General features: G+C 38.1%; 1 protein-coding gene across 2 annotated transcripts in view; it reads left to right on the top strand.

Annotated features, from left to right (window-relative positions):
- Positions 1 to 22,868, top strand: part of KLHL14 (kelch like family member 14) — a 104,893-nt gene extending 82,025 nt beyond the window's left edge. For both annotated transcript variants that reach the window (XM_015086694.3, XM_053206552.1), the window contains exons 5-9: positions 5,394 to 5,472; positions 12,390 to 12,580; positions 12,662 to 12,820; positions 16,782 to 16,939; positions 20,718 to 22,868. In XM_015086694.3, coding sequence (XP_014942180.2) covers positions 5,394 to 5,472; positions 12,390 to 12,580; positions 12,662 to 12,820; positions 16,782 to 16,939; positions 20,718 to 20,858 — 728 coding nt within the window. In that variant the 3' untranslated portion in view covers positions 20,859 to 22,868. The remainder of the gene's footprint in view (positions 1 to 5,393; positions 5,473 to 12,389; positions 12,581 to 12,661; positions 12,821 to 16,781; positions 16,940 to 20,717) is intronic.
- Positions 22,869 to 26,586: the final 3,718 nt, after the last annotated feature.

Below are 26,586 nucleotides of genomic sequence, written 5' to 3'. Positions count from 1 at the left end.
TTTTGCCTTTGATATTTTGAAATAAAGTCAGTATTGTATCGCAGTGGAAAGGGCCCTTATTCTCAAAGAATCTTCATCACTTCTGATTTAGAGAACCACGAAGGGGCTCAATCATCTCAAAAAAAATGGGATTTTCATACTATAATACATTTTGCAATTAAAAAGTAAGCAGTTAATACCAAAATTTATAAAGAATAACAATCCGATGATAATATATAACGTGCTTTAATTTCATTGCTACCAGGGAGGAAAAATTAAAAATCCATGAATTCAAATATTCTGGATATGTCAGTTCCAAAGATGAAATCTTAAGTTAAACTTTAGTTCTTACAAAAATGGTGCCTGAGATGCATGTCTTTGAATGAAATTCAAAATTGTTAAATTTAACACATGCTCATAAAACACGTATGTACTCATAAAATACAAATATAATTTCATTTATCTATTGTCTTGATTACAAGACAATTTGAAATCATAAAACATATTAGTTACTAGAAGTTTAAGCAGGATACATACGTTTTTAAGTTTATTTATTCTGAGAGGGGTGGGTAGGGGCAGAGAGGTGAAGAGAGAGAATCCCAAGCAGGCTCTACACTATCAGTGCAGAGCTCAAAATCAAGAACCGTGATATCATGACCTGAGCCAAAATCAAGAGTCTGACACTTAACTGACTGAGCCACCCAGGTGCTCCCATTTTTTTTTCTACTCAGCTAGAAATATAACTCCTATTTACTCCCTTCACATCATTAGTGATAGGAATGCATTATAATATTTTAATACATATGCATCTATCCTCTCACTGCCCCAGCTTACAGAAAACCAATTTACATTTGTCACTTACTGATGATTGGCTCCCAAAAACACTGCCTGTAGGGAACTTCCTTCCCTCCCCCCTCCTTCTTTTTCCCCCATGTCTGAAAACTGCCACCCATGCTCCATTTTACCTATCACCTAAGGGGTAGTCAGCAAACCTGTCTGGTGACAGGGCATCACCACAAAAAAGAGAAGAATTGGGGGAAGAATCAGGAAAAAGTAGAAAAGATGAGAAGGAACTAAAGGAGTGAAGTAACCAAAATTCTTAAGCTGCTGGTAGAGTCCAATAGGAGCCATAAGAAGGAACAAGTAATTTCTTTTGAGCTCATCTTCCTCACTCTACCACATTCATTTCTTCTGAGGTTCATTACCCCTCACCACATCCTTTGCCATCTCCTGAATGCCTTCCTTCTTTTTCTGTCCCCAGTCCTCCATCCTTACCTCTCCTTCACACCAGTGACTCTGCCCCTGGAAATTCTTCATCCACATCCACATCCATATCACACCAGTCCTTGCTTAGCCTTTCTCTGAGTGAAGGCCACTACCAATACAACCAAAGCACAATTGCAAATTTCTGCCACCACTGCTCAGCATGTGAAGGCACTCTGCCCCATTGCTAAAAGGAGGCAGATGTCCTCCTCTAAGTGGAAATTCTAAACCAAACTTCAAAAAGAAACATTCTTATATATGGCGGGTATGCTCTACATTCCTATTAACAGCATTTATCTTCAGATTCTTTTGGAACCTTGAAACCTACTAAGAATATTTTTGTCTAGAATAAAGTGATTACACATTCTGCAAAAACTCCTTTATAAACCAACTCTAGACATAATTCTTCCTTGAGCTGGAGCCTCCCTTTGTGGAATCCAAATTTTGGGGGTCATTCACTCTTAACTCTTTCTGTACACCTCCAAATCAAACTTAATTTACCATCCAATCACACTATCCAGACTCTCACAAGGTCCTTAGAACTCATAATATCACGTCCACAGAATCCTCGGAATCCTTCAACTCTCCTCTTAATGATCACTTCCATTCTTTTCTAATCAAAACCTGGCTATCTTCTGAGAATACTCTTTTCCCAGCCACCCTCTCTAATGGGGACTGCATGGCTCCACCACCTGAGCCCAGAACTTCTTATTATTGGAGGCAGGAAGCTTTTCTACTGTTGCTTTATTGTCACTCCCATAACCTTAAAATCCATCACTGTAAAGAATATCTTCAGGGTTTGTTTTTTTTTACCTTCTGCCCTCTCATGTGGCAGCTAGCCACAGTTATCCTGGAAATGACACCTCCTTCACTCTACCCTACTACTTTTTCACTGTCCATCATCCCCTGATGTCCTTACCTCCCTCCTTACTGGGTTTATAGTCTAGTGCCCATTCCTATGATCACCTTAGCACGTATACCTGCAGTCCTTGCATCCACCTCTCCTTTCATTATACTCTCCTCGTAAAGCCCTGGCCCTGGTTAAACCCAACTCCCTTCCACCTCTTCCCTCTCCTGAGCAACTAAATGTGGATGTAGAAAACCACAGAGCCACACTGGCTACCAATGAACCATGCTCACTACTAGCCAACTCCACCAAACTTCCCTGGTCAATATACTCTTCCACCCTCCAAGTTAACTCTCTCACACTTTCTCTCTCTTCAAATGCCTCTTTCTCCAAAACCTCTCTCTGCACTCTCAGCTGATGGCCTTGTCTCTTAATTCAAAGAAAATAGAAGCAATCAGAAGATAAAATCTTCATCTTGCTACTACCAAATCTGTTCACTTACCACCATTGCTACCCATGTATTTTATCTTCCCTCCTATTTTTGTTTCTGCTCCAACCTAAGGTCTATTTCTCATTCCCTCTTGCCTTTTCCCTCAAGGACTTTCCAGTATTTCTGGACTTAAAAATACAAATCAAACTACCAAAAAAACCTACTTTTGATGCTGCATCCTCCAGCTATAATCTACTCCTTCTCGTGGCAAAATCCTAAGAAGCATTGCCTTCCTCTTGCATCTGTTTTCTTAGATCTTAGTCAATCTTGTCAAGACTACCCTCAGCGTCCATGTTGCCAAATACTACGGTCAATTTTCAGTTGTTCGCTCCTCTTTTTGAAGTACTATTTGACATGGCTTCCAAAATATCATACTTTTCGCTCCTGTCTCTGACAATTCCTTTCCTTTGCTGGTTTTTCTTCTTGTACTCCAGGGCTCTTTCTCAAGACTCTTATTTTCCATGCCCATATCCTCTGTCTAAAGGGTTTTATTTTGTTCTGTGATTTTAAATAATATCTCTAGACTAATGGCTCCAAAATTTGCATCTGCAGCCTCATTGAGCCAGTGGCCTACCATATACTTCTACTTTGAGACCCTATAGGTCTCTCAAGGTTAAGTCCACAAAAGAACTAATGGTTTCTCTTCCTAATCCTCAAACTCCTCCTGCCTGGTCTTCTGTACTTCAGCAAATTTCATGACCTTCCATCTAGTTACTCAGGTTCAACATCTGGCAGCCATCCTTAATTGCTTACTTTTTCTCATACCAATATTCAGTCTATCTGAAAATTTTATCGGCACTGCCCATACAATAGATCCCAACATATCTTAATGCCTCCACCTTCATTCAAGCCTCCATCAGCTCTTGCCTTGACTTTTTTTTTTTTAATTTTTTTTTTAACGTTTATTTATTTTTGAGACAGAGACAGAGCATGAACGGGGGAGGGTCAGAGAGAGAGGGAGACACAGAATCTGAAACAGGCTCCAGGCTCTGAGCAGTCAGCACAGAGCCTGACGCGGGGCTCGAACTCACGGACCGCGAGATCATGACCTGAGCCGAAGTCGGCCGCTCAACCAGCTGAGCCACCCAGGCACCCCTTGCCTTGACTTTTATAATGGCCTCCTGATAGCTCCCTTGCTTTCAGAGTGGCCCCTTTACAGTCTGTTCTTCACACAATAGCCAGAGTGATCTTTGTAAGAGATAAATTAGGCCATGTTTTTTATTTGCTCAAAACCCTCCAGCGACTTCCTCCTATTCTTGTAACAGAAGACACAATCCTGCACCAGTCCACAAGGCACACTGTATTCTGGTCCTTGATATGCTTCTGACTTCTGTCTAAGTCACCCCAGTATTCTTGCTGGATTTGAACTCATGGCCAACCCCTGGGACTTTCTACTCACCAAGCCCACTGTGTGAGAGGCTCATTCTGCAGAAAACATCTGTAGGCAGGTAACCACTCTATTTAAACTAGCCTGCCCCCTATCAATCCTTGCTTTATAACATTCGTCTCTACTTGAAAATATATATTTCTTTATTCATTTACAAGAACAGGGACTTTTCCTTTTTTGTTCACCAATATATTCTCAGAACCTAGAGCACATAAGACATACAATAAATGCTCAAAATATATTTATGCAATTAATAATTGTGTTGGATAGACACAAGCATGTACACACACACACACACACACTCCTATCTGTTTATTCCTGTGGTGAAGTTTAGTACCTGTATTTCAATGTTTAGTTTTACATATATGAACAAAAACATTTTCAGAGCTAAAACTTCAAGTGTTATAGATGATTGTCATCTCAGGTGCTACACAGAAAATGGAATACAGTCTTTCACTTCCATTTCTTGCTTTGGTGTCAATCTATATGTAAAATAGGATTCATTTTAATACCTTAAAGGCACTGCTGTGCTTCCTAGGCACAACAGAGGGGAAAAGCTGGTTCACCAGCTCTGAGGACTCATGTTTCCCACTTCAGCACATGTACCTGCAACCATGCTTCCCCCAAATACACACACACAGAACTTACGTGACGTGAATGGACTAAAACTGATTTCCTAATGCAAACTCTCACTGAAGTGATTGCTGTTATTTCCATGGGGAGAGGGCTGACTCAACCACTGCTAGGTTCTTGGATCATTTAAAAAAAAAAAAAGGCTCTAACCACAGATATTATACAAGTTAGTCTCTAGAACAGGGGTGCCTGGGTGGCTCAGTCAGTTAAGTGTCCAACTTCGGCTCAGGTCATGATCTCACGGTTCATGGGTTCGAGCCCCACATCAGGCTCTGTGCTGACAGCTCAGAGCCGGGAGGGAGCCTGCTTCTGATTCTGTGTCTCCCTCTCTCTCTGCCCCTCCCCTGCTCATGCTCTGTCTCTCAAAAATAAATAAATGTGAAAAAAAAAAACTTTTTAAAAAGTCTCTGGAACTGATTATTTACAGACAATAAGTTCCTATTTTTAAAACACAAAAATACCAAAGTTCAGAAAATTTCCCCCTAACTTTGTGGTAAAACTGGTTTGGTAAACAGACTTGCTTTTATCATAATGGCTGATTTAGTTTTGTTCTGACTCAGTCCAAAAAATGAAAGAAAGAGAAGATGGAGTGGAAAAAAAGAAAAAGGAAAAATATTTGAGGTGGCACATTTATTCTTCTACTGACTTAATGCTTCTCAGACTGGGCTAACTAGTCCCCCTACTTAATTCATGTGTGTGTTAAACCTGAAAACAGACACATCTTACAAACACTATTAGATGTGCAAAACAACAAAGGAAACTAAGTTTTAAATGTCTCACATATATTTTTACAGGAAAACACAGTACAAATTTTGTCAGTCGATATGATCCTCGATTTAATAGCTGGATACAACTTCCACCCATGCAAGAAAGGTAAGTGTTTGTTTCTTATGTCTGAAACATTTGTGGCTACTTTACAGGAAGCACAGATGCTGAATGGTTTCCTATCACAAATTATGCTAAATGGAGCCAAGGAAAGACATACGAGTCAAAATACAAAATTTGGCCTGGCCCATTTGGAATAACTCCTTTGTTAACTCAATGGGGAAAACTAATCAAGTAAATCAATTATTGGTCTTAATGTAGGAAGAGGAAAAAATGTATGCTTGTCTTCCATTATTACATTACTTTGATTTGTTGGCAAGTGCAGCTAAAATCTCACTGCCTATCCCACTTTTCTTGGTGATAATATATTTAAATCCTATAATTGGAAAAAAAAAACACCATTCTTACAATGGTATGCATTTTGATACAGAAATTTCAGTCTTAAATTTTCAAGTCTCACTAACTCATATCTTGTACATTTGCCCTCTCAACTATCCTCCCATTATACATTCAAGAACAGGTCGTTTGTTAGCTTTAAAAAAAAAAAGAGTTTTGCAAAGTATCATCTCAGTTTTTTACATATTTGGTGTTCATCTCACCCCAGTCTCCTAGCGGCCAAGGGACAAGTGACTACTAACTATATTTATACTATAAATTTATTTATATACTATACTATATATATACTATATACTATATATAGTATATATATATATACTATATATACTATATAGTATAGTATACCTATATACTATATATAGTATATAGGTATACCTTACTATATTTATATAGTATTTATTTAAATACTATATATTTATACTATGTTTTGCCTCTCCTGGTTGTTACCTACATAAGGCCAATGCATATGCAAATTCTCATGCACAATTCTGAGCCCTTGATTCTTTTCAAATAATACTTCAGCATCCTCTTGAGCAAAGTATCCGATATAATTACAATAAGCTGCAACCTATTGCTTCTTCTCAACTGAAGTATTTAAGAAATAACTTCTTTTCCTGTTTCCCTCACGACTCGTCACCTTAACATCTCGTTTATAAACATTCGATTAGATTGAATTACATCACTAAGATCCAATCGGGTCCTTCATAAATTCCAAGTCAAAAAGAAGTTTTCGGATAATATCATTTATTCAAAAATGTGCATTCCTGCAGCAGGACAGTATGAATCTATGCTATGAGAAAACTCCCTATCTAACCCTCTCTTCTCTATAAATATATTAAAACCCTCTTTCGGGAGACTAAAAGCTATACACTGGAAACGATGAGGCACAATGTAAGAAGCACAGACACTTTTGGGAATGTGCAGTTCCAAGGTACCTGAAGAAATGATTCTAAGTCAGTTAATATCCAGACAAAGTTCCCAGTCCTCCTCTCGTGCATACGTGCCTGCATAAAAGCCGCCTGATGTCCTCTCCACTGCACCTTGTTTCTCTCCCTTTGGGGTTATTTCCTGGTTGCTCTTATTGTGGCTGTGTCACTCTACCCTTTAATCAAAACCATTCCAAAAAGTTTTCTTTAAGAAACATATTTAAAAAATGAATATCAATAATCTATTGGAAACGTCAGCATCTCATCACCGCGGTCCCCTTTGCTGGGGGGCTGCACACCACGATAATTAACCTTCACGCCTTCCGTTTGGGAGGCATAACTCACGTCGCGGTCAATTATCTCACTCTAGAGCCCCAAGGATGAGAAGTATTGCTGCAAAACCTAATTAGTAATTTTTTTAAATGTGTATTGTTTACTTGATATTCTATAATGACTTCCTCTGAGGCACTATGGCCCATCATGGCAGGGTCCTACTTAGACAATTTTTAGCAGCTCATTGACCTGATAAAAAGACCTGCCATGGTCTGTCGGCGCCCGGCAGCCACCGTTGACAGGATGGACTGTTTAACGTTTCTTTCTAAGTCATTATGGTATATCATGTCAGGTCCCTAGTAAAAGAAGTTTTTTTTTAGATTTAGAACAATCAACTCGATAGACCAAATAAAGAGCTCCTTACAGAGCTGAGTGGGAAAAGGCAGATCTCACAAATGCCCAGTCAATCTTCTAGCTCCCTATCTCCTATGGGTTGGTTGACCCTGGCAACAATCCATAACCTAAAATGAAATTTTTCTGTCATTGCCAAGCCTCCATTCTAAGTAGCAAATACAGTCAGTTACCATCATGGCTTAATTGGTGAGCACACAAAGAAGAAGAAAAAAAGAAAAAAAATATATATGAGACACCCTTCAGATCTGAAGTTTCTTGAAACATTTAATTGAATTAATTGTACATTGTATAGATCATGAATCAGGCTCACCAGAAGTTCCCCCACCTCCCTCCTTCCATTCTTGGTACCAAACTGCTGAGAAGTTACCAAACCAAGAATAATAGAAGCCTGTTGAAAACCACCTCTGGGATAACCCACTCTTCGAGCCGGCTGGACAGATTCTTAGGATATCTCACCTAATCAGAGCTTCTAAAGGAGTGCTATAATCAAAGCGCAGACTATCCCCCAGTTCAGCAGGGAAATGGGCACACTGCTTCTAGGCTTACTCAACCGACTCATGAAATGCATCCCTGTTATCTGTGAAATGATTACAGGAAAATACACGCTTAAATGTAATGCTACTGAGTTGTTGTGGTCTCAGATATAGGATTTGATTCTTCAGGAAAAGGAAGAGGGCAAAAATTAAAACTAAGATCAATAGAAATGCTTTGGTAACTTTACATTTTTCTTCAATAAAAATAAACATTGTAGGTGTGATTCATCTGTAGCTCTTACCCCTAGCTAGTCTAGAAAAAAAAAAAAAAAAAGAAAAGAAAAAGAAAAAGCAGTTTGGAAAGCACGGACAGCAAAGCTTATATTTCACAGAGTAAGACAAAAGCTAGAAGCAATACGTAAAAAATGTTTCCAAATTTTAATGGTTACTAGAAGCCTTAAGAAACAATGTGAGACAATATTCTGTCTGAAAAAATCTTTTGTTGTTTTTAACATGATGGTGAAAGTCAAGATTTCAAGCTGAGATAAGGTTATAGTAATTCAATCCCATGCTCTAGGATATAAACTGACCATCCAAAGGGTCAGAAAGAACGAGGAAAGACCTGTACAATACGCAATGTTCACAATGCGTTTGTGGAAGTTGACTACCAGCAACTGGTAGTCTTTTTTAACTTCTCACAATACGTTGACTATTATTGCCTCTGGCATTGGGGGAGGAGGGGCTGGAGGAGGGAGAGATGAACAATTTGCAATACAAATAGTGTAATCCCATTTAAAAATTTTCAGTAATCTTGAACTTACTTTCCAAAAAAAAACCAAAACAAAACACCCAAATAGCCTAATTATGTGTGCTCTTCATGTGGGGAGGAGGGGCAGGGAGCACTCCCAAGAGAGACCTGGTATGGTAAAATTTTAGCCTGGAGCAAATGTTCACAGTTGCTGACAGACCATTAACTATCCAGTGTTCCTATAATGTATCTCATGAATTCTCACTTTGGACATGCAAGGGAATAAGTCATAGGCTCAGAATCTTCACTATTGGAATTTCTACATAAAAATGCAGTTTTAGTCAGGAAGCGGAACCTACTGATTTTTTTTTTTCCCCATTTAGATCCTAACAGTGACACTGTGTGGATAAAGCTAGGAGTACACACGAAGCATCAAATTAAGAAAATCTTGGCTAGAAAGACAGCAAGTTCTGACAGGCTCACTCAGTGTCAGGAAGGAAGGAAGGAACCAGGATAGAAAAAAGTGAGAAAACTGAAATTTAGACTAGATGAAAGGAGTGCACACTACTACAAGGAGATTTTGCTCTTATTCTCCATTATCTACACTTATTTGGTGGAGGGTTTTCATACTTGTCATGACTAGCAGGCATTTTCTCTTGTAGACCAGTATCTAGCGCATAGAAGAACTGAACACCTTATGGCCCGCATAGTCCAAATTATTTAAAGATGGCCCATTAGTAGGATTGGTAAATTAATTATTTCAGAGGCTCTAAGACTTGTTATAGAATCATCATATGGAAGAGGGATTGTGTCGATGGCGCAAAGAAATATGTTACTTTCGTCTATTTTTATAGAATGTGAGGTTTTTCAATGACACATTTTAACTGAGAAGGTAAAAGCACTATTAAGACAACCTTGACCTATCTTATTCAATGAGAAAGCAATTGAAATCTGGTTAGAGAAATAGAAGGAAGCAATGGACATCTGCAGGCACTTAATTTTGCAACTGTTTTTAATCTGATTTTATATTTAAATGGGTTTTACTTCTCTGTAACAGGAAATCTCAAAATTTTTAGATTAATTTGATTAAAAAGCTTCTTCCTAATACCTTTCTCCAAACATATTCTCCAAACAATGCATACGTGCAAGACCTATATATGCAACATTTTATTACAATTTTATTACAATTTCAGAGCTTCATGAACCCCTCAGAAGACCCAGGTTAACCAGACTCACACTATGAAATCTGCCACACCTACTCTTTATTTTTCTTCCTCCTTTCCTCCTTCCTCTTTTTCCATCATTGCTGTTCTTCATTGTCCTTCTGAATTTTCCACAGCACATATTTCTTTCAAAAGCATCAGGAAAATACAGGAAAAAATACAAACAGAGCCAAAATTTTGCTCTAAAATTATCCATGATTTTCAGGACTATTAAAAAAAAAATAAAAACCATATGATCCACCAATCCCACTTCTGTTTTATATCCAAAAAAAATGAAATCAATATCTTGAAGAGGTATCTGCACTCTCATGTTCATTGCACCATTATTCACAAAAGCCAAGATATAGAAACAACCTAAGTGTCTGTCATCAGATGAATAGATAAAGAAAAGGGGGCATATCTTTACAATGGAGTATTATTTAGCCATAACAAAAGGAAATCCTGCCATTTGTGACCACATGGATGAAATTAAGGGTCGTTTTGCAAAGTGAAATAAACCAAACAGAGAAGGAGAAACACAGTTACTTATATGTAGAATCTGGAAAAAAAAAAAAAAAGAAAAAAGTCAAACTTAAAGAAACAATGGATGGTGGTTGCTAGGGGCCAGGAGATGAGGGAAATGAGGAGAGGCTGGTCAAAAGGTATAAACTTTCAATTTTAAGATGCAGAAGTTCTGTGTATCTAATATGTAACATAGTGACTATAGTTAATATTGTAGTGTATACTTGAAATTTGCTAAGAGAGTAGAAAACCAAAAAAAAAAAAAAACAACACAAAAAACAAAAACAAAAAAACAAAAAAAACCAAAAAACAAAAAAAATAGCTATGTGAGGTGATACATGTGTTAATTAACTTGATTGTGGGAATCCTTCCACAATGTATCTATATATCAAATTATTGCATTGTGACTTTAAATATATTACAACTTTATTTGCCAATTATGCCTCAAAAAAGCTAGAAAAAAATAAAACTGAATACATCAACATCTATAACATATACCATACCTACTGGTAATAAATCACCTACACAAACATTAAAACGTTTCACTGTCATTTAAAATATGGCTAGGCAAAGTTTATATGCAAACATCTTGATGGCTGATTTTTAATAACATTTTTACCCGGGTCATGGTAACTGATGGTTCTGACACATGAACAAAAAGCTGGACACTATGACAGCACTTTACATATGCATTTGCAAATAACCCTGTAAAAAAAGGTACCATTAGCATCCCCTTGTTACAAATGAGCAACCTGAGGCTGAGAGGGGTTAACTAATGTGTCAAAGGTCACACATCCAATAAATCACGTAGCCACGCAATCTGTTCCAGAGACCAAACTGTTAATCAAGACGCCGTCTCCTGCTTCCTAGAGGTTTTGGCACTTTGTAAACACAACTTGGAAAATCTCCTGATAAAAATCTTTAGGACTCTTGATCTTGCTACTGACATTGCCCAAGAGTCTTGGCCCTTATTTTTATGAAGACCATACATTTATCAAACATAAATTATATTCTCTGAGGGGCCTGGCACTTAACAATCGTACTTATTCATATCTTATCCTTATAAAGTGTATTATTCCAGTAGCATCAATGAGAAAAAAAGAAGCAAAGGGTCAAGGACTTGCTTAATATATCAACCCAGTCATCCTAACTCCAAATTTTCAGGTCCCCTTTGAACATTTATTCTCCCTCAGCTCTCATGTCTTACTAGTTACTGAGTCTTACATCGTCCTTTACAATATCTTTTGCTCAGCTCTTCTGTGTCTTCCATAAAACTCTACTTCAGGTCCTCAATATCTCACTCTTATTTTATGGTCTACCTCAGGATTGGTCTCCCTTTCAACACAGCTTGTGTCTTTTACCTTTGAAGGCATAATGGGATAATTTAATGAATTGCCTCTCTTGAAAAGAGACTAAAAAATATCCTGTAGCTTTGTAAGAAACAACACTAAAAGCTCTATCAGTGAAATTCCTACGATTGGTTTGTATAAGAGCAAAATTTCAGCACTCTATTCAGTTCACAAAAGTTTCTCTATTTGTGGTAGTACTGGGAAGAAAAAAAATGATAATTGAAGAAAAATTTTGATGATGTAGTTCTCTTATAAATTGGGAACAATGACCCTTGAAGGACCATGAAAAAAGTGAATGTCAAGATAATTTATTATTGTTACATTATCTACCTCATTTTTCACTTTGTCTTACTGAGCTGTGATATCTGTACAAGGTACCAAATATCCCAAACATTAGTGAACACTTTAACAGTGTATAAAAAAGCAAGATAAAAGAAGCTGAAACAGGGTTGGTGACTTTCTCCTCTCCTGTTACTTTAATATGAAATTGCTAACCAGAACAGGCAATGCGTACAATTACTGTAAAGGTCTCAGATTTAGAAGGGAGCTGTGTGTGTTATTTCCAAATTTCTGCAACCCTTTCTAGAGCGGGATGTACCTCCTTTTCCCTGACTGACGGAGCCCCTTTTGTGACTTATGGTGGGTTGTTGTTTTCATTGTAGAAGAGCCAGTTTCTATGCATGTCGGTTGGACAAGCATTTATACGTTATTGGTGGAAGGAACGAAACCGGCTATTTGTCCAGCGTGGAGAGCTATAACCTAGAAACGAACGAATGGCGTTATGTGTCCTCTTTGCCCCAGCCTCTGGCTGCTCACGCAGGAGCAGTGCACAATGGGAAGATATACATTTCAGGCAAGTCATTCCTCCACTTTCTGTTCCAAACTTCAGTTCCAAGGCACTTTCTTGACTTGTATGTATATGTTTAATTCACAGGGGGTGTACACAATGGAGAATATGTCCCATGGCTATATTGCTATGACCCTGTAATGGATGTCTGGGCTCGAAAACAAGATATGAACACAAAACGCGCCATCCACACTTTGGCTGTAATGAATGATCGCTTGTATGCAATTGGAGGAAATCATTTGAAAGGTCTTTTTCTTTCTTTTTTTTTTTTTAATCACAATATCATTTGCATCTCATGTTTCTTGCTAAGGGGGTTTCTCGTTAGATAATCATAGTTAACCAAGTAAAAAACATGTTGACCAAATAAAATCTACTCTGTGTAAATTAGCTGTACCCTTGGGCAGGCATTTATTTTGGCTCCTCTGCAGATAGGATTATTTTTAAGTTACCACACACATTAAAGAAATGAATAATGATGTCAACAGAAAGTAAAAAACGGAAGCATTAATAACTGAAAGCACAATTTGTTGTAACAATGAATTCAGTAAAATAAATTATTCCCTATCTCCAAAGTTATAGCAATAAATTTTTTCCAGAAAATTGTTTTTTGTAGTGATCATAAAGAACTTCAGTCATAGCTGCACAAAGAACCTAACACGTGATTTTTCTTAAAGAAAACATTTAGTAGAATTTCATGTCTAAATTTGGAATTATTTCTTTTAAGAGTTGAACACCAAACCTATGCTTCTCAAATTCTACTTGCTTTTTTAATAAAAAAAAAAAAACAAAAAAAAACACATGATATTTTTAGAGTTTTGTTTGGGCTCCTCTCCTCTCCATATATCTGTATGACTACAACCTTTTTTCTTTAGTTTATTCATTTGAGAGAGAGAGAGAGAGAGAGAGAGAAAGAGAGAGAGAGAAAGTGAGCACGCAAGTGGGGGAGGGGCAGAGAGAGAGAGGAAGACACAAAATCTAAATCAGGCTCCAGGCTCTGAGTTGTCAGTACAGAGCCCAACGTGGGGCTTGATCTCACGAACTGTAGATCATGACCTGAGCCCACATCAGATGCTTAACCCACTGAGCCACCCAGCTGCCCCTAACTACAACTTTTTGTAGTTTACGTGCATGTGTGTAACTATCCACATGCATATCACACTGAATTTGACAGGAAAGCAGAGAGAACAGTGTTGTTAAGATTCCTGAACTGCATTGGGCCTCAGTTTTCTTACCTAAAAATGAAGAAACTGGTATAGATGATCTCTAAAATCTCCTCTGGCTCTGACCTGCCATGATCCTTGAAATTGAACCAAATGTGAAACAGGCCATCCAAGTATGGTAGATAAGGCCTTCTATGCATTTATTTTTCCATCATACAACCATCTAAAAAATGATAGATGTAGACATTCCTTTTGGTTCTCCAAATACATATATACCCCTAACATAATAAAGACCACACAGGTGTAATTTTTATGTAAATATTTCCAAGTTCGTATTCAATCAGAAATGTCAATACCCTAGTCTATGCTGCTCACCTTTGTACTCTCCCCAGTGGGAAGGGATTGATTACCTTTGCTGCTGCAACTTTTCCCTTTTTATTCTTTTTCTCTTTCATTGCTTCTCTTTCATCTCAAGCCATACACCATTCCTTCTCATCAAAATATTTGTATGCAGTTTAACTTTGTAGCTTTCTACATTAAAATGTGATTTCTACTAATTTCTTTTGCATAATGATGACTAAACATTCTAGGAATTTTTAAAAAATGTTTATTTAGTTTTGAGAGAGAGAGAGAGAGAATGCGAGTGAAGGAGGGGCAGAGAGAAAGAGGGAGACAGAGAATCCTAAGCAGGCTCCACACTGTCAGCACAGAGCTCAACATGGGGCTCCACCCCATGAACGATGAGACTATGACCTGAGCCGCAATCAAGAGTCAGATGCTCAACAAACTGAGCCACCCAGTTGCCCCACATTCTAGGAAGCTTTAATATTTGAGGTTATACTTGGACAGGGTAATGACAACCTAAATGCGAACACACACACATCAAAGTTAGGTCAGCTCAGGAAGGCATTATGGTGTAGAGAGAAGGGTATGGATCTGGGTTCCAGTTATGGACTTGTGGTTGTGTGGTCTTACTCAAGACACTTAATCCCATGTCTATAAAAGAGGGGTAATTATCTTTTCCTTATAGTTTTTGAGGCTTATCATCAACATATGTCATATGTGTAGCGGGCACCAAGAAGGCATACGTATCCTCCTATGATGCCACTAGAACTTCAGAACTGGAAATTTTCCCCAGTCCTCATTCCAGTTATCCATGCTTCAGAAATTATCATCAATAATCTTACAGGAAAGGAATATACCACAGGATTCCAGTAAATCCTTCACTCTACTGCTCTCAAATCTATGTGATTTATTTTATGTAAGAAGTTAGTGGCCTGAAATAATTTGTCCGCTTCTTCAAGAATGAAAATTATTCTACTTTTTGGTCTATCTTTTTAATTACTTTGAAGAGTCCAGTAGGTTGATCTTGATTGAGTGTATGCATTGTAATTGTCAGCTAGCAAATATCCATTGCACACATGTAAAGAGAAGAAAAATATTATCAAGGATTTGGTCTGTTCAGTGACCAGGAAGCACTCCCCCTCCAGATTTTTGACTTTCTAAATTAAAGGCAGGGCCCCAGTGGAGTCTAAGAATTTAAGTTGTTCTCTGCAACCCACTTACTGCCCCAGTCACTGAAAAACTTCATCAGAGGTGAGAGAAGAAGCCCTCAGTGAAAGTTAGCCCCCTACTTGACCTTGATCCTTAGTAGATATTGGAAACTATTCACTTCATCATAGTTGCTTATAAACATAAACTGTTGAAAAAGGTAAAAGATTCTGAACACCATTTAATTAAAACAGTTTGATTGGGCACCTGGATGGCTGAGTTGGTTAAGCATCTGACTTTGGCTCAGGTTATGATCTCACAGTGTGTGAGTTTGAGCCCCACATCAGGCTCTGTGCTGACAGCTCAGAGCCTGGAACCTGCTTCAGATTCTGTGTCCCTCTCTCTGTCCCATCCCAGCTTGCACACTCTCTCTCTCTCTCTTTCTCAAAAATAAATAAACATTAAAAAAATTTTTTTTAAACATTTTGAGAGTTAAATATTCGTTTAGGAAAAGCAATACAGTTTAGCCTGTAATAATATGAGCTCAGAAGCCTGTTTGCCTGAGTTTAAACCTCAGCCTATCTACTTACTGGTTGTGTGACTTACTCAAGTCATTATTTCTCTCTTGCTCTCAGTTTTCTCCTCTCTAAAATGAATATAATGGCATAACTATCTCATGGGGTGGTTGAGAGGAATTAAGTGAATTCATCTACAGAAAGCATTTGGAAGACAACCAGCTTATTGTAAGCACTCTATAAAATGCTTACGTTTAATTATTTTAAACCTTTTAAATAAGGTTTTAATAAACATTTTAAAATAAGATATACCCCCGTATAATCAACATTTACCAATGACATTGAGTCAGACATTCTTGCTTTGAATGAATTGGACATACCCAGAGTTTGTTTTAGGTCTCTCGTAACATGTCTCCCTATTTCACTAGTAAACTTATACCTTTGTCTCTTTAAAAACACAATTATCTATTTTGTAGCCCTAGAGCTATTTTTAAAAGAACTCCTAGCCTTGGGGCACCTGAGTGGCTCAGTTGGTTTCAGCTCAGGTCATGATCTCACAGTTTGTGAGTTCAAGTCATGTGTCGGAAATCCGTGCTGACAGTGTAGAGCCTGCTTGGGATTCTCTCTCTCTCCCTCTCTCTCTGCCCCTCCCAGCTTGTGCTCTCTCTCTCTGTCTCAAAATAAGTAAATAAACTCGAAGAAGAAGAAGAAGATGAAGGAGGAGGAGGAGGAGGAGGAGGAGAAGGAGAAGCCCTAGCCCTGAATTGGGACCCTGAGAGTTTATTCTTTTTTATTTTTTTTTTATGTTTACTTATTTTAGAGAGAGAGCATGTGAGAGGGAGTGGGGGAGGGGCAGAGAAAGGGGGACAGAGGATCTGAAGCAGGCTCTGTGCTGACAGCAAAGAGCCTGATGTGGGGCTCAAATTCACCAACCGTGAGATCATGACCTGAGCCGAAGTCAGATGCTTAACCTACTGAGCCACTCAGGCAGCCACCCTGAGAGTTTATTCTTATGTGGTTCCATTTTGCTATGTCGCTTAGGTTTCTCCCACCTTGACGTAATGCTTGTGGAATGCTATGACCCAAAAGGTGACCAGTGGAATATTCTCCAAACTCCCATTTTGGAAGGTCGAAGTGGCCCTGGCTGTGCAGTGCTTGATGACAGCATCTACCTTGTGGGTGGCTACAGCTGGAGTATGGTATGTGTCCACATTTCCTCATCCTCTCCTTCTATTTGTGCTTACTTTGTGTTTCCCTCTAAATGTTACCACCTACACATAAACCTTTTTTTTTTTTCACTTAAATTTTATTTAGTTAACATACAGTGCAATATTGGTTTCAGGAGTAGAATTCAGTGATTGATTGTGTACATACAACACCCAGTGCTCATTACAACGTGTCCTCCTTACTACCCATCACCCATCACCCATCTAGCCCATCCCCCACCCACCTCTCTCAATCAACCCTCAGTTTGTTCTCTATCATTAAAAGTCTTCTGTGGTATCTTTTCCTCTCTCCTCTTTCCACCACCCCTACCCCGATATGTTCATCTGTTTTGTTTCTTAAATTCCAGATATAAGTGAATCATATAGTATTTCTTTTTCTCTGATCGACTTATTTCACTCAGCATAATACGTTCTAGCTCTGTCCACATCATTCCAAATGGGAAGATTTCATTCTTTTTGATAGCTGAGTAACATTCCATTGTATATACATACCATAGATAAAGATAAACTTCTTTATCTATTCATCAGTCAGTGGACATTTGGGCTTTCTCCATAGTTTGGTTATTGTTGATAATGTTGCTATAAACAGTGCAGGTACTCCTTTGAATCTGTATTTTAGTATCCTTTGGGTAAACACCTAATAGTGCAGTAGCTGGATCATAGGGTAATTCTATTTTCACTTTTTTGAGGAACTTCCATACTGTTCTCTAGAGTGGCTCCACCAGTTTCCATTCCCATGAACAGTGCAAGAGAGTTCCCCTTTCTCAGCATCCTCCAACACCTGTTGTCTATTTTAGCCATTCTGACAGGTGTAAGGTGATATCTCATCATGTTTTTTATCTTGATTTCCCTGATGGTCAGTGATGTTGAGCATCTTTTCATGCGCCTGTTAGCCATCTGGATGTCTTCTTTGGATAAGGATCTATTCATATCTTCTGCCCATTTCTTAACTGGGTTGTCTGTTTTTTTGATGTTGTGTTTGATAAGTTCTTTATAGATTTTGGATACTGACTTTTATCAGTATGTTGTTTGCAAATATCTTCTCCCATTCCATAGTCTGCCTTTCAGTTTTGTTGTTCCCTTCACTGTGCAGAAGTTTTTATCTTGATGACGTCTCTATAGTTCATGTTTGCTTTTGTTTCCCTTGCCTTTAGCGATGTGTCTAGTAAGAAGTTGCTCTAGCCAAGGTCAAAGAGGTCGCTGCCTATGTTCTCCTGTAGGATTTTAATGGTTTCCTGTCTCACATTTAGGTCTTTCATCCATTTTGAATTTATTTTCACACATAAACCTTTTAAGAGTATCATGCTTGTATGCTAGGAGTAAGTTACTTTAAGTAATAAAATAGAATTGGTGTGGTTGCTATTGAGCTGTCTTGCTGTCTGATCAACTATATCCCCAAATGCAGTAGGTCTCTGCTTCTCTCTTCTCGCCATGCTTTTGGGATTCTGGCTTTCCAACTAAAGTAAAGATACTGAAGTGGTTTTACAAATATTGCGTTGAAATTGTTTGAATAGTTTGTTGAACTGTTTGAATTGTCTGAAAAGTTTCTGACCAGTAAGGCATAAACACTGGAACCTGTTAACTATCCACAAATTCCCTTTAGGATATATAATTTTCCATGGCTTTTCACTTTCCCCCATCTTTATCAGGAAAATTTCCAAGGTTACACAAAAATTGAGAGTACAATGGACTCTTGTTAACCTAGCATCCAGCTTCAACATCCATCAAAATTTTGGCATACTTCATCTATTCACCCTTAAAAACTTTTGGCTGAAGTATTTCATCCTACATGCTTCAGTATTTATCTTTAAAAAAGTATTCGTTTATGGGGGTGCCTGGGAGGCTCAGTCGGTTGAGTGTCCGACTTCAGCTCAGGTCATGATCTCACAGTTTGTGACTTCGAGCCCCGCGTTGGGCTCTGTGCTGACAGCTTGGAGCCTGGAGCCTGCTTCGGGTTCTGTGTCTCCCTCTCTCTACCCCTTCGCCACTCATGCTCTGTCTCTCTCTGTCTCTCAAAGATGAATAAATGTTAAAAAAAAAAAAAATTAAAAAAATAAAAAAGTATTCATTTATGTAAACACACTGTCATCTCACCCAACAAAATTAACTATAATTCCCTTATTCTACATTCAAAGTTTTCCTATTCACTTGTAAAAATATATATATATTTCAGGGTGCCTGAGTGGCTCAGTCAGTTAAGCGTCTGACTTCAGCTCAGGTCATGATCTCGTGGTTTGTGAGTTCGAGCCCCACATCAGGCTCTGTGCTGACAGCTCGGAGCCTGGAGCCTGCTTCGGATTCTGTGTCTCCCTCTCTCTCTGGCCCTCCCATGCTCATGCTCTGTCTCTCTGTCTCAGACATCTCTCAGACAACTCTCTGTCTCTCAATAATAAATAAACATTTTTAAAAAAATTTTTAAATATATATATATATTTTTTTTTAAGTTGATATGTTCAAGTCAGAATCCAATACCCTCACTTGTATTTGGTTATTATATCTCATCCATCTCTTGCAATCTGGAAAATCACCCCACTCCACTTCTTCGTCCATGCCATTAACTTGTTGAAAAAAACAGGGTCAGTTATTAGAGAGAAAAGCTGACATTCTGGAATTAGCTAATGATTACCTTGCAATATCATTTAATACAGTCTCTGTCTCCATATTTCCTCTAAAACTGGAAGTTAGACATAAGGACTTAACACAAGTTCAGCCTGTTTCTTTTTTAAATTTATTGTGTTCCTTATTTCTTCTCTTTTGTTAAGAACACTTGAGGAGGTGGCCATGTAGTTGGAATTACATCGCATTACATCACATAGACACGTATGGCCTCATGGTCTACATGTTCACTTTTTAAATGATGACTGTTGATTTATAGGTGTTGGTTTCTTAATATTAATTTGGGGTATTAATAATATTAGCTTATTTCTTTTGCATCAAACGAGGTTCTTGTATAACGTTTGGGGGGAGTTTTAAAAAGGTATTAGTTATATGTAGGCAAATGTACATTGAACTACATATTCATAAGGGGTTTGTTCACTGGTGCACATTACTAGCTGCAAGAGTGGACACATTTAGAACCAGGTACCAGGAGGACACTTTCAAAAAATGATGACCAGGTTGGTTGGAATTTTGGGGTTTTGCCTATGCTAAAAGCCAAATTGCTTTGGTTTTAGAAGCGACGTGTCATACAAGCACTACCCCCAGAGGTTGACAAAGGAAACGAGATTAAAGACTTTTTTTTTTTAATTTCTCACGTGGCCACTTGAAAATAAATCAATGTGCAAAGAAGTTGACAAGCCCTCTTGTCCAGCTTATTTTGAACTAGTTTTGAATCTTATCTCTTATTCCCTACAGTAGTAAAATAAAACCGGAAAAGTGAGGCAATGATTTAAAATTGACCAAATTGTTTGACCCAAATTATTTGAAAATCTAAGATGAATTTTTTTTAACTGAAACCAGCTGGATAAATTCCAATTTTTGGTCCATTATTTTAAAGGATTTTGCTGATCATCTAGGTGTTGAAGGCGCTCGACTTTTATTATTAATCACAGACACACACACAGATTTTGCAGTCTTGCGAATCTCAGATTTTCCTGTAGGAAAAACAGTTTCAAATCCACCACTTTCATTTGGAACTTTTTAGCAAGAGCAGAGAATTGACATTTTCTTTCCAATGTAAATGTGAGAAGTAGGATTGCCATTGCACTTCTCGGAACATTCTTCCCTAAACGCCCCCCCTCTGCCATTACAGGGGGCCTACAAGTCATCCACAATATGCTACTGCCCGGAAAAAGGCACCTGGACAGAACTGGAAGGGGATGTAGCAGAGCCACTGGCAGGTCCCGCCTGCGCACCGGTTATCTTGCCCGCCTGTGTACCTTACAACAAATAACGCCAGGGAACCCTGGAATGAACACTTTCACATTCTAGGAAACAATGACAGCTGACATCACTATTGTACTAGGAACAGTGCATCTAACGGCACAACTGCCGAAACCCGCCCTTGGGTTCTAATGATTTACAAGTAATGACAAAAGAAAAAGACCTGTTCTTGAACAGATACTGTGTCTGCAACTCGGATCACACCAAACTTCCTGTGGTGACAGACTCTTCCATTTCAGACTGGTTTTAACTTGGCCCAGCTTTACGAAAACTCCTCATGTGGATCTTAACGTTCAAAAGGAGAAAGATACAATACAGAAGAGTGCCCCAGACAGACCTAAGATCAGTATTGTGCATTGTAGTCTACCTGCATGTGACCTATGTTGAAGTTTTGGGGATATTGTGTTCATGAACGATCCAGAATTCGACCCACTGAAATACTTACACTGCATTACAGAAATTGCCACTCGATTCTATATTCCTAACCTGTGGCTCCTTCACAGACTCCATAGGCAACACAGTTATAGAAAATCATATAAGATTAAAGGGGAACATGTTTGTTTCTATATAACTTCATTTCATGTACCGCCTGCCCCTTACAGCACCTCACGGGATCACAGAAGAGGAAGATGTTGGCTCTCGTAGCAATTGCTTTCTGCCCTGTGGGCTCTAGGCTAGCCAGTCATAATTTGTGTCCTCAATTTTATATGAAAGATTAAGACAAAACATACTATGTCACTATTCATTCCACAGAAGCTCATGTTTTGTCTTTTTTTTTTTTACAGTATGTAAAAAAGTAGTGAACACATCTGTTATTTCCTTCAAAAGGTAGGACTGACAAAGTTTTCGTACAATAAATATTGAAGAGATTCTGTTGGATAACACGTCTGACCCAAACTTAACCTATGATGAAACTGGGAGATTGCTTTCAGGAATTCAGGGATGAAAAGAAAGAAAAAATTTCTTTTAAGTGCCATCCCAGTTGTCTCTCTGTCCCTAAAACACACCACTTAAAAGAGCCACAAGAACGAATTATAGCTCTTAACAAATATGTCTCCCTCTTCCTCACCTTTGGCTCTAGAAATGGCTCTGGATTTGGCTCTAGGAAAGCACATGACTTACCCTGATTATTCTCCAACTCATCGTATTTGTTTGTTATCACCAAAGATGCCTGAGATCAGTTAGCTGAACAATTGCTAGTTGTCTTTAGAAGCATGAGGAATGTAGGAGCAGAAGGTCAGGAGAGCATGAGATAGTTTTCAATGTGAACAATCAAAAGAGCAAAACTGGAAGGAACATGAATTTGATTTTCAAGCGCTTCAGAGCTGAGACAACAGTTAATACTAAATTGTAGCCTAAAATATTTTTTAATCACCCAGAGGTGTTGTTGAATCCCTCCACAAAAGTGTCATTCAAAACAACAACATGGGGAAGCCACAGACTAAAAATGCCTTGGTGATAAACTTTCACCGTGGAGCATGTCGAGATAGATGGGTGTACTGGAATCCAATGCCGTTTCTACAGTAAAGTGCAATCTTTGTTGTTTTTGTATTTATTTGTATGTTCAGATCCAAAGGATCCGTTGTAAAAATATATATATAAATATATATATATATTCAGTGCAATCAACTTTCATTTCTTTTTCCTTGAAAACATATATATAGGAAAGAAAAGTTACAGTAATTGGGAAAAATCCCAGCTGACGTCACGAAGAGAACAAGGTCTGCTTCAGAACCTTTTTTGTCAACTGTCACCATTTCTTCTGAAAGTCACAGTTTATACAAGGATATTCACTTTCCTTAGACTTGTTCTTCATTTATTTTTTATTTCTAGCCAAAATAAATAAGAGCATTTATGAGAACTGTAAGTAAAGCTTTCTGTATTTCAGAAAGGCACAAACTATTAGAAATGAATAGTGAGTAAGTAAGTCACAGAGATTGTAAATTTTGTACAGTATTAGAATGTGTAAATGAAGCTTGCTTGAAAGGGGAAAACTTTAAATAAAAACTTTATGTACTAATTCAACTGTCTCATACTCCTACTTATAAGGCATATGTATAAATCTCTACACTGAATTGTTTAAAGGTTTACAATATGTAAGTACCTAAATATTTTTATTCTGCTGATACATTTTATACGTTCATTTAGCTTCCTGGAATATATAAATGTATACAGTATGGACAATGCAAAAAATTATGGAATGCTTCTGAAAAAATGTTGTGTTAAAAATTACAAGTAGAGGGGTGGCTCGGCTGGCTCGGTCAGTAAAACATGTGACTATTGATCTTGGGATTGTGAGTTCAAGCCCTATGTTGGGTGTAGAGCTGACTTAAAAAAAACTTTTTTAAAAAATCATGATTCGAATCTGATTTATCCACTGCAAGAGTGGCATAAGTTATCTAAGATCTAATAACTCTTTGTGTAAATTACTAGAAGTACCATATGTATTAAACAGCGCTGTCACACTTTCTAAAGAATAAGTGAATCACACGCTAATTAGAACAATTATCTAAATACATAGTATCTAGTTGTGTTTTATTTTTTAAAATCTGAGAAAGAAGTGCAGTGCAAAGAAAGGGTGTGGGAGACAGTAGGGGAAACTGAGGCATGTCACTGAAGGTAGAAGTTGGTCAACCTTCTAGGCAAAGAGGTATGAAGGGTTGGAAGCTATTTCCTGAAACCTGCAAGTTAGAAGAACCTACTTTAATTTTTCCCAGCCAAATGTACCTTTGTTGATGACTAAACTCACAATTGGGGATCATTTGATCCCTCCTAGTATTCCATGAAAGCAACAGAAATGGGGTTTCTGTGTTCGTCTACTGAATCTTCACCTCTCCATGCTTGCTGTGAGGTAGCCTCTGTTACCATCTTCTCCTGAGCCAATTGGCTAGTTGCTGTAGGGTTTCTTCCAAATGGCCTGAATCCCCAAAAGCTCCAGTACTAACCAAATATCATGGGCAGTTAAACAAAATTTGTCTTTTTCTTAATCCCATGAAACCACCTACTTAAGTCCATAAATAGACTGGCAAAAACTGGGAGAGTGAGCGTAGGGACCAGGTTTTTCAGTTAAGCTGTGTCTAAAGGCTAAAAATTAGTGCCTGCATTTGTGCTTCCCGGTTAGGGCCAAATTTATATTTTCCCAGCTGCATGACACTCACATCACTTAAAAAATTGTCATCATTATTGACATTGTAAGTATCAAGTATTTATTGAACATATCCCAAAAGGCATCACTATAAATGCCAGAGTTCTTATTAAACTCGGTTCTCTAGGTCAAAGCATTTTTTAGGTGAAATAGCAAATGAGCTAAAATAAGTTTGGTAAAGCATCCCTTGATAGATTGAGTTCCCATAGATGAGGTAGCAGGAAGATCATGACTGATCAAGCCTGACTTCCTAGAAGCACCTGACCTAGAGGATGTTGAAACTGTGATAGAAAATAAAATGGCAATAAGAAACAGAAAGGTCAATATAAAAAAAAAAATCTAAATAGTATGTTTGCTTTGTGTAGCTATAGCTGTATAGGGCTGCCCTGGCTAGTACAATAAACATGGGCCAAGTAGTGGATGGGGTTTCTTGATGGAGTATTCTACATTTGTTGCGTTTTCAGGCATGGTGCAATAACAAAAGGTTCAGTTCTACAGATGCATACGAAAAACGTGCTTCAAGAATGCAACACAATGGCATAAGAATAAGACAAAAGTGTTCTGGTGCCTGGGAGGCTCCGTTGGTTAAGTGTCCAACTCTGGATTTAGGCTCAGGTCATGATCTCACAGTGGTGAGACAGAGCCCCAAACTGGGCTCTGCACTGAGCATGGAGTTTGCTTGGAATTCTCTCTCTCCCTCTCTCTCTGCCCACCCCTGCTCATCTCTCTCCCTCAAAATAAATAAACGTTAAAAAAAAAAGTTTCTACAAATTGAAGTTTGAGTGGCTTATTTTATTCCAGGTTATTGCCCAGCATATATTAAGGACTCACTAAATGTCGATTCTTAACATTAGCAGGAGTAATATTACTTTAGTGTTTTGGCTCACTAATGATGCTAAAAACAAGATGACTGGAGGGAGTTAACATGTAGACAGTAGAACTGTCTACTCCTCAGTCTAAGAAGAATTATATAACTTCAGGTAAAGTGATCCTTGATTCTAACCTCCCCTTCTGGTTTTGTTTTGTTTTGTTTTGTTTTGTTTTTATGTATTGGGCTGACTCTTCCTCTCTGACCTTCCAAACCCCCATGTACAACAAAATGACACACAGGGTTAGGCAGGCAGGGGGTGGGGAGGATAGGGAGAGGTAAACATTTGACTGCATGCAAAGTCGTCCTACATTTAGAGAGACGGCAGGCTTCTGGCTTCCAATCAAGTCACTCAAATTCAAGACATTTGGGAACTGATTGAATTAAATTAGGAAAAAGGAATAAAAGAAATAGGATTTAATTATTGAGGTAAATTATTGAGGTAAATTATTGAGGTAAATATTGTTCATATATTAAAGGTAAGGACACTTATGCTCAGAAAGGGTAAACTATTTGATAAGGTTAGACAGCCGATAGGCAGTGGAGCTAGGATTCAAACCAAAGCTTTAAAACAGTCATCATCTGCAGTGCATGGGTGGCTTAGTCAGTTAAGCCTCCCACTCTTGGTCTCAGCTCCGGTCTTGACTCAGGGTCATGAGTTCAAGCCCCACACCGCTGGGCATGGAGCCTACTTAAAAACAATTAATTAATTGATCAATTAGAATAGAATAGTCATCCTCTAACCACCATTTTCTCCTGACAACAAAGAAACTTCTTAAGTCGACCATTTGAAGTCATGTAGAAACTCCAGGTGAATGGTCTGCATTTGCCATATATGAAGAGGCTGTGCTAGAGGGGAAAGGGAACAATTAATGGTGATGCAGCATGACAAATGCCACATTATTGGTGTAAATTAACTACAGGGAAGTGCAAGAATGGGCAAAAGGAACTTGCTCTGTGACCTGGGAGGGTCATTTAGCTTCTCCAATTTCCACTTTGTCATCTGTACTTAGGGCGATACAATCTCTTCTTCAAAGCATTATGGTGAAAATCATAGATAAAGAATGTGAAAATGCTTTGCATCTGGTAAACTCCAAAGTAAAATATGCAGATCAACTATCAGGATGCAAGGACAAAGTCCAACTTTTCAACTTGCCTTGCAGGATACCTCAAAATCTGGCCTCAGCCTCACTTTCAGGTCACATTTTTCTTTACTACAGTGTCCATTAAGCAGTGTGAATCCTTGCTTTTCCACAAACACAGCTATGCTTTTCCATCTTTGCCCTTTCGCTTGTGCGTTTTCTCCACAGAGAATGCCATTTCATGCTCAACACTATCTATTAAAATCATGTCCTTCAAGGTCCCGTTCAACCTCTACTGCTTTCATTAAGCCTTCATGATCACAACAGTCTTGTGTGATATTTTTCATCTGACTTACTATGGCTTTCTTACTTTATCTATCCCATACTATTTGTGAGGTTTTACTAGATTCAGGGTTCCTTGAGGGTAGAGATAACATACAATGTGCCTTTGAAAAAACATAATGCCATAAAATACTCATTGAAGAAAGGTAATATTTCTTTAATTATCAATGTAATATAACCAAATTATGGACATTTGGGGAAATACGGCAGGAAAAAAAGATTACCTTTAGTCCACCGTACAACACAATAATTGTTATCTTTTGGGGTCTGAACTCTTACCCATGTCTTTTTCATTTGACAT

Source organism: Acinonyx jubatus, chromosome D3 (assembly GCF_027475565.1).
Source record: "Acinonyx jubatus isolate Ajub_Pintada_27869175 chromosome D3, VMU_Ajub_asm_v1.0, whole genome shotgun sequence".
Classification (NCBI taxonomy): Eukaryota; Metazoa; Chordata; class Mammalia; order Carnivora; family Felidae; genus Acinonyx; species Acinonyx jubatus.
Note: the sequence above shows the minus strand (reverse complement) of the source record. Positions and strands in the feature narration are given on the sequence as shown.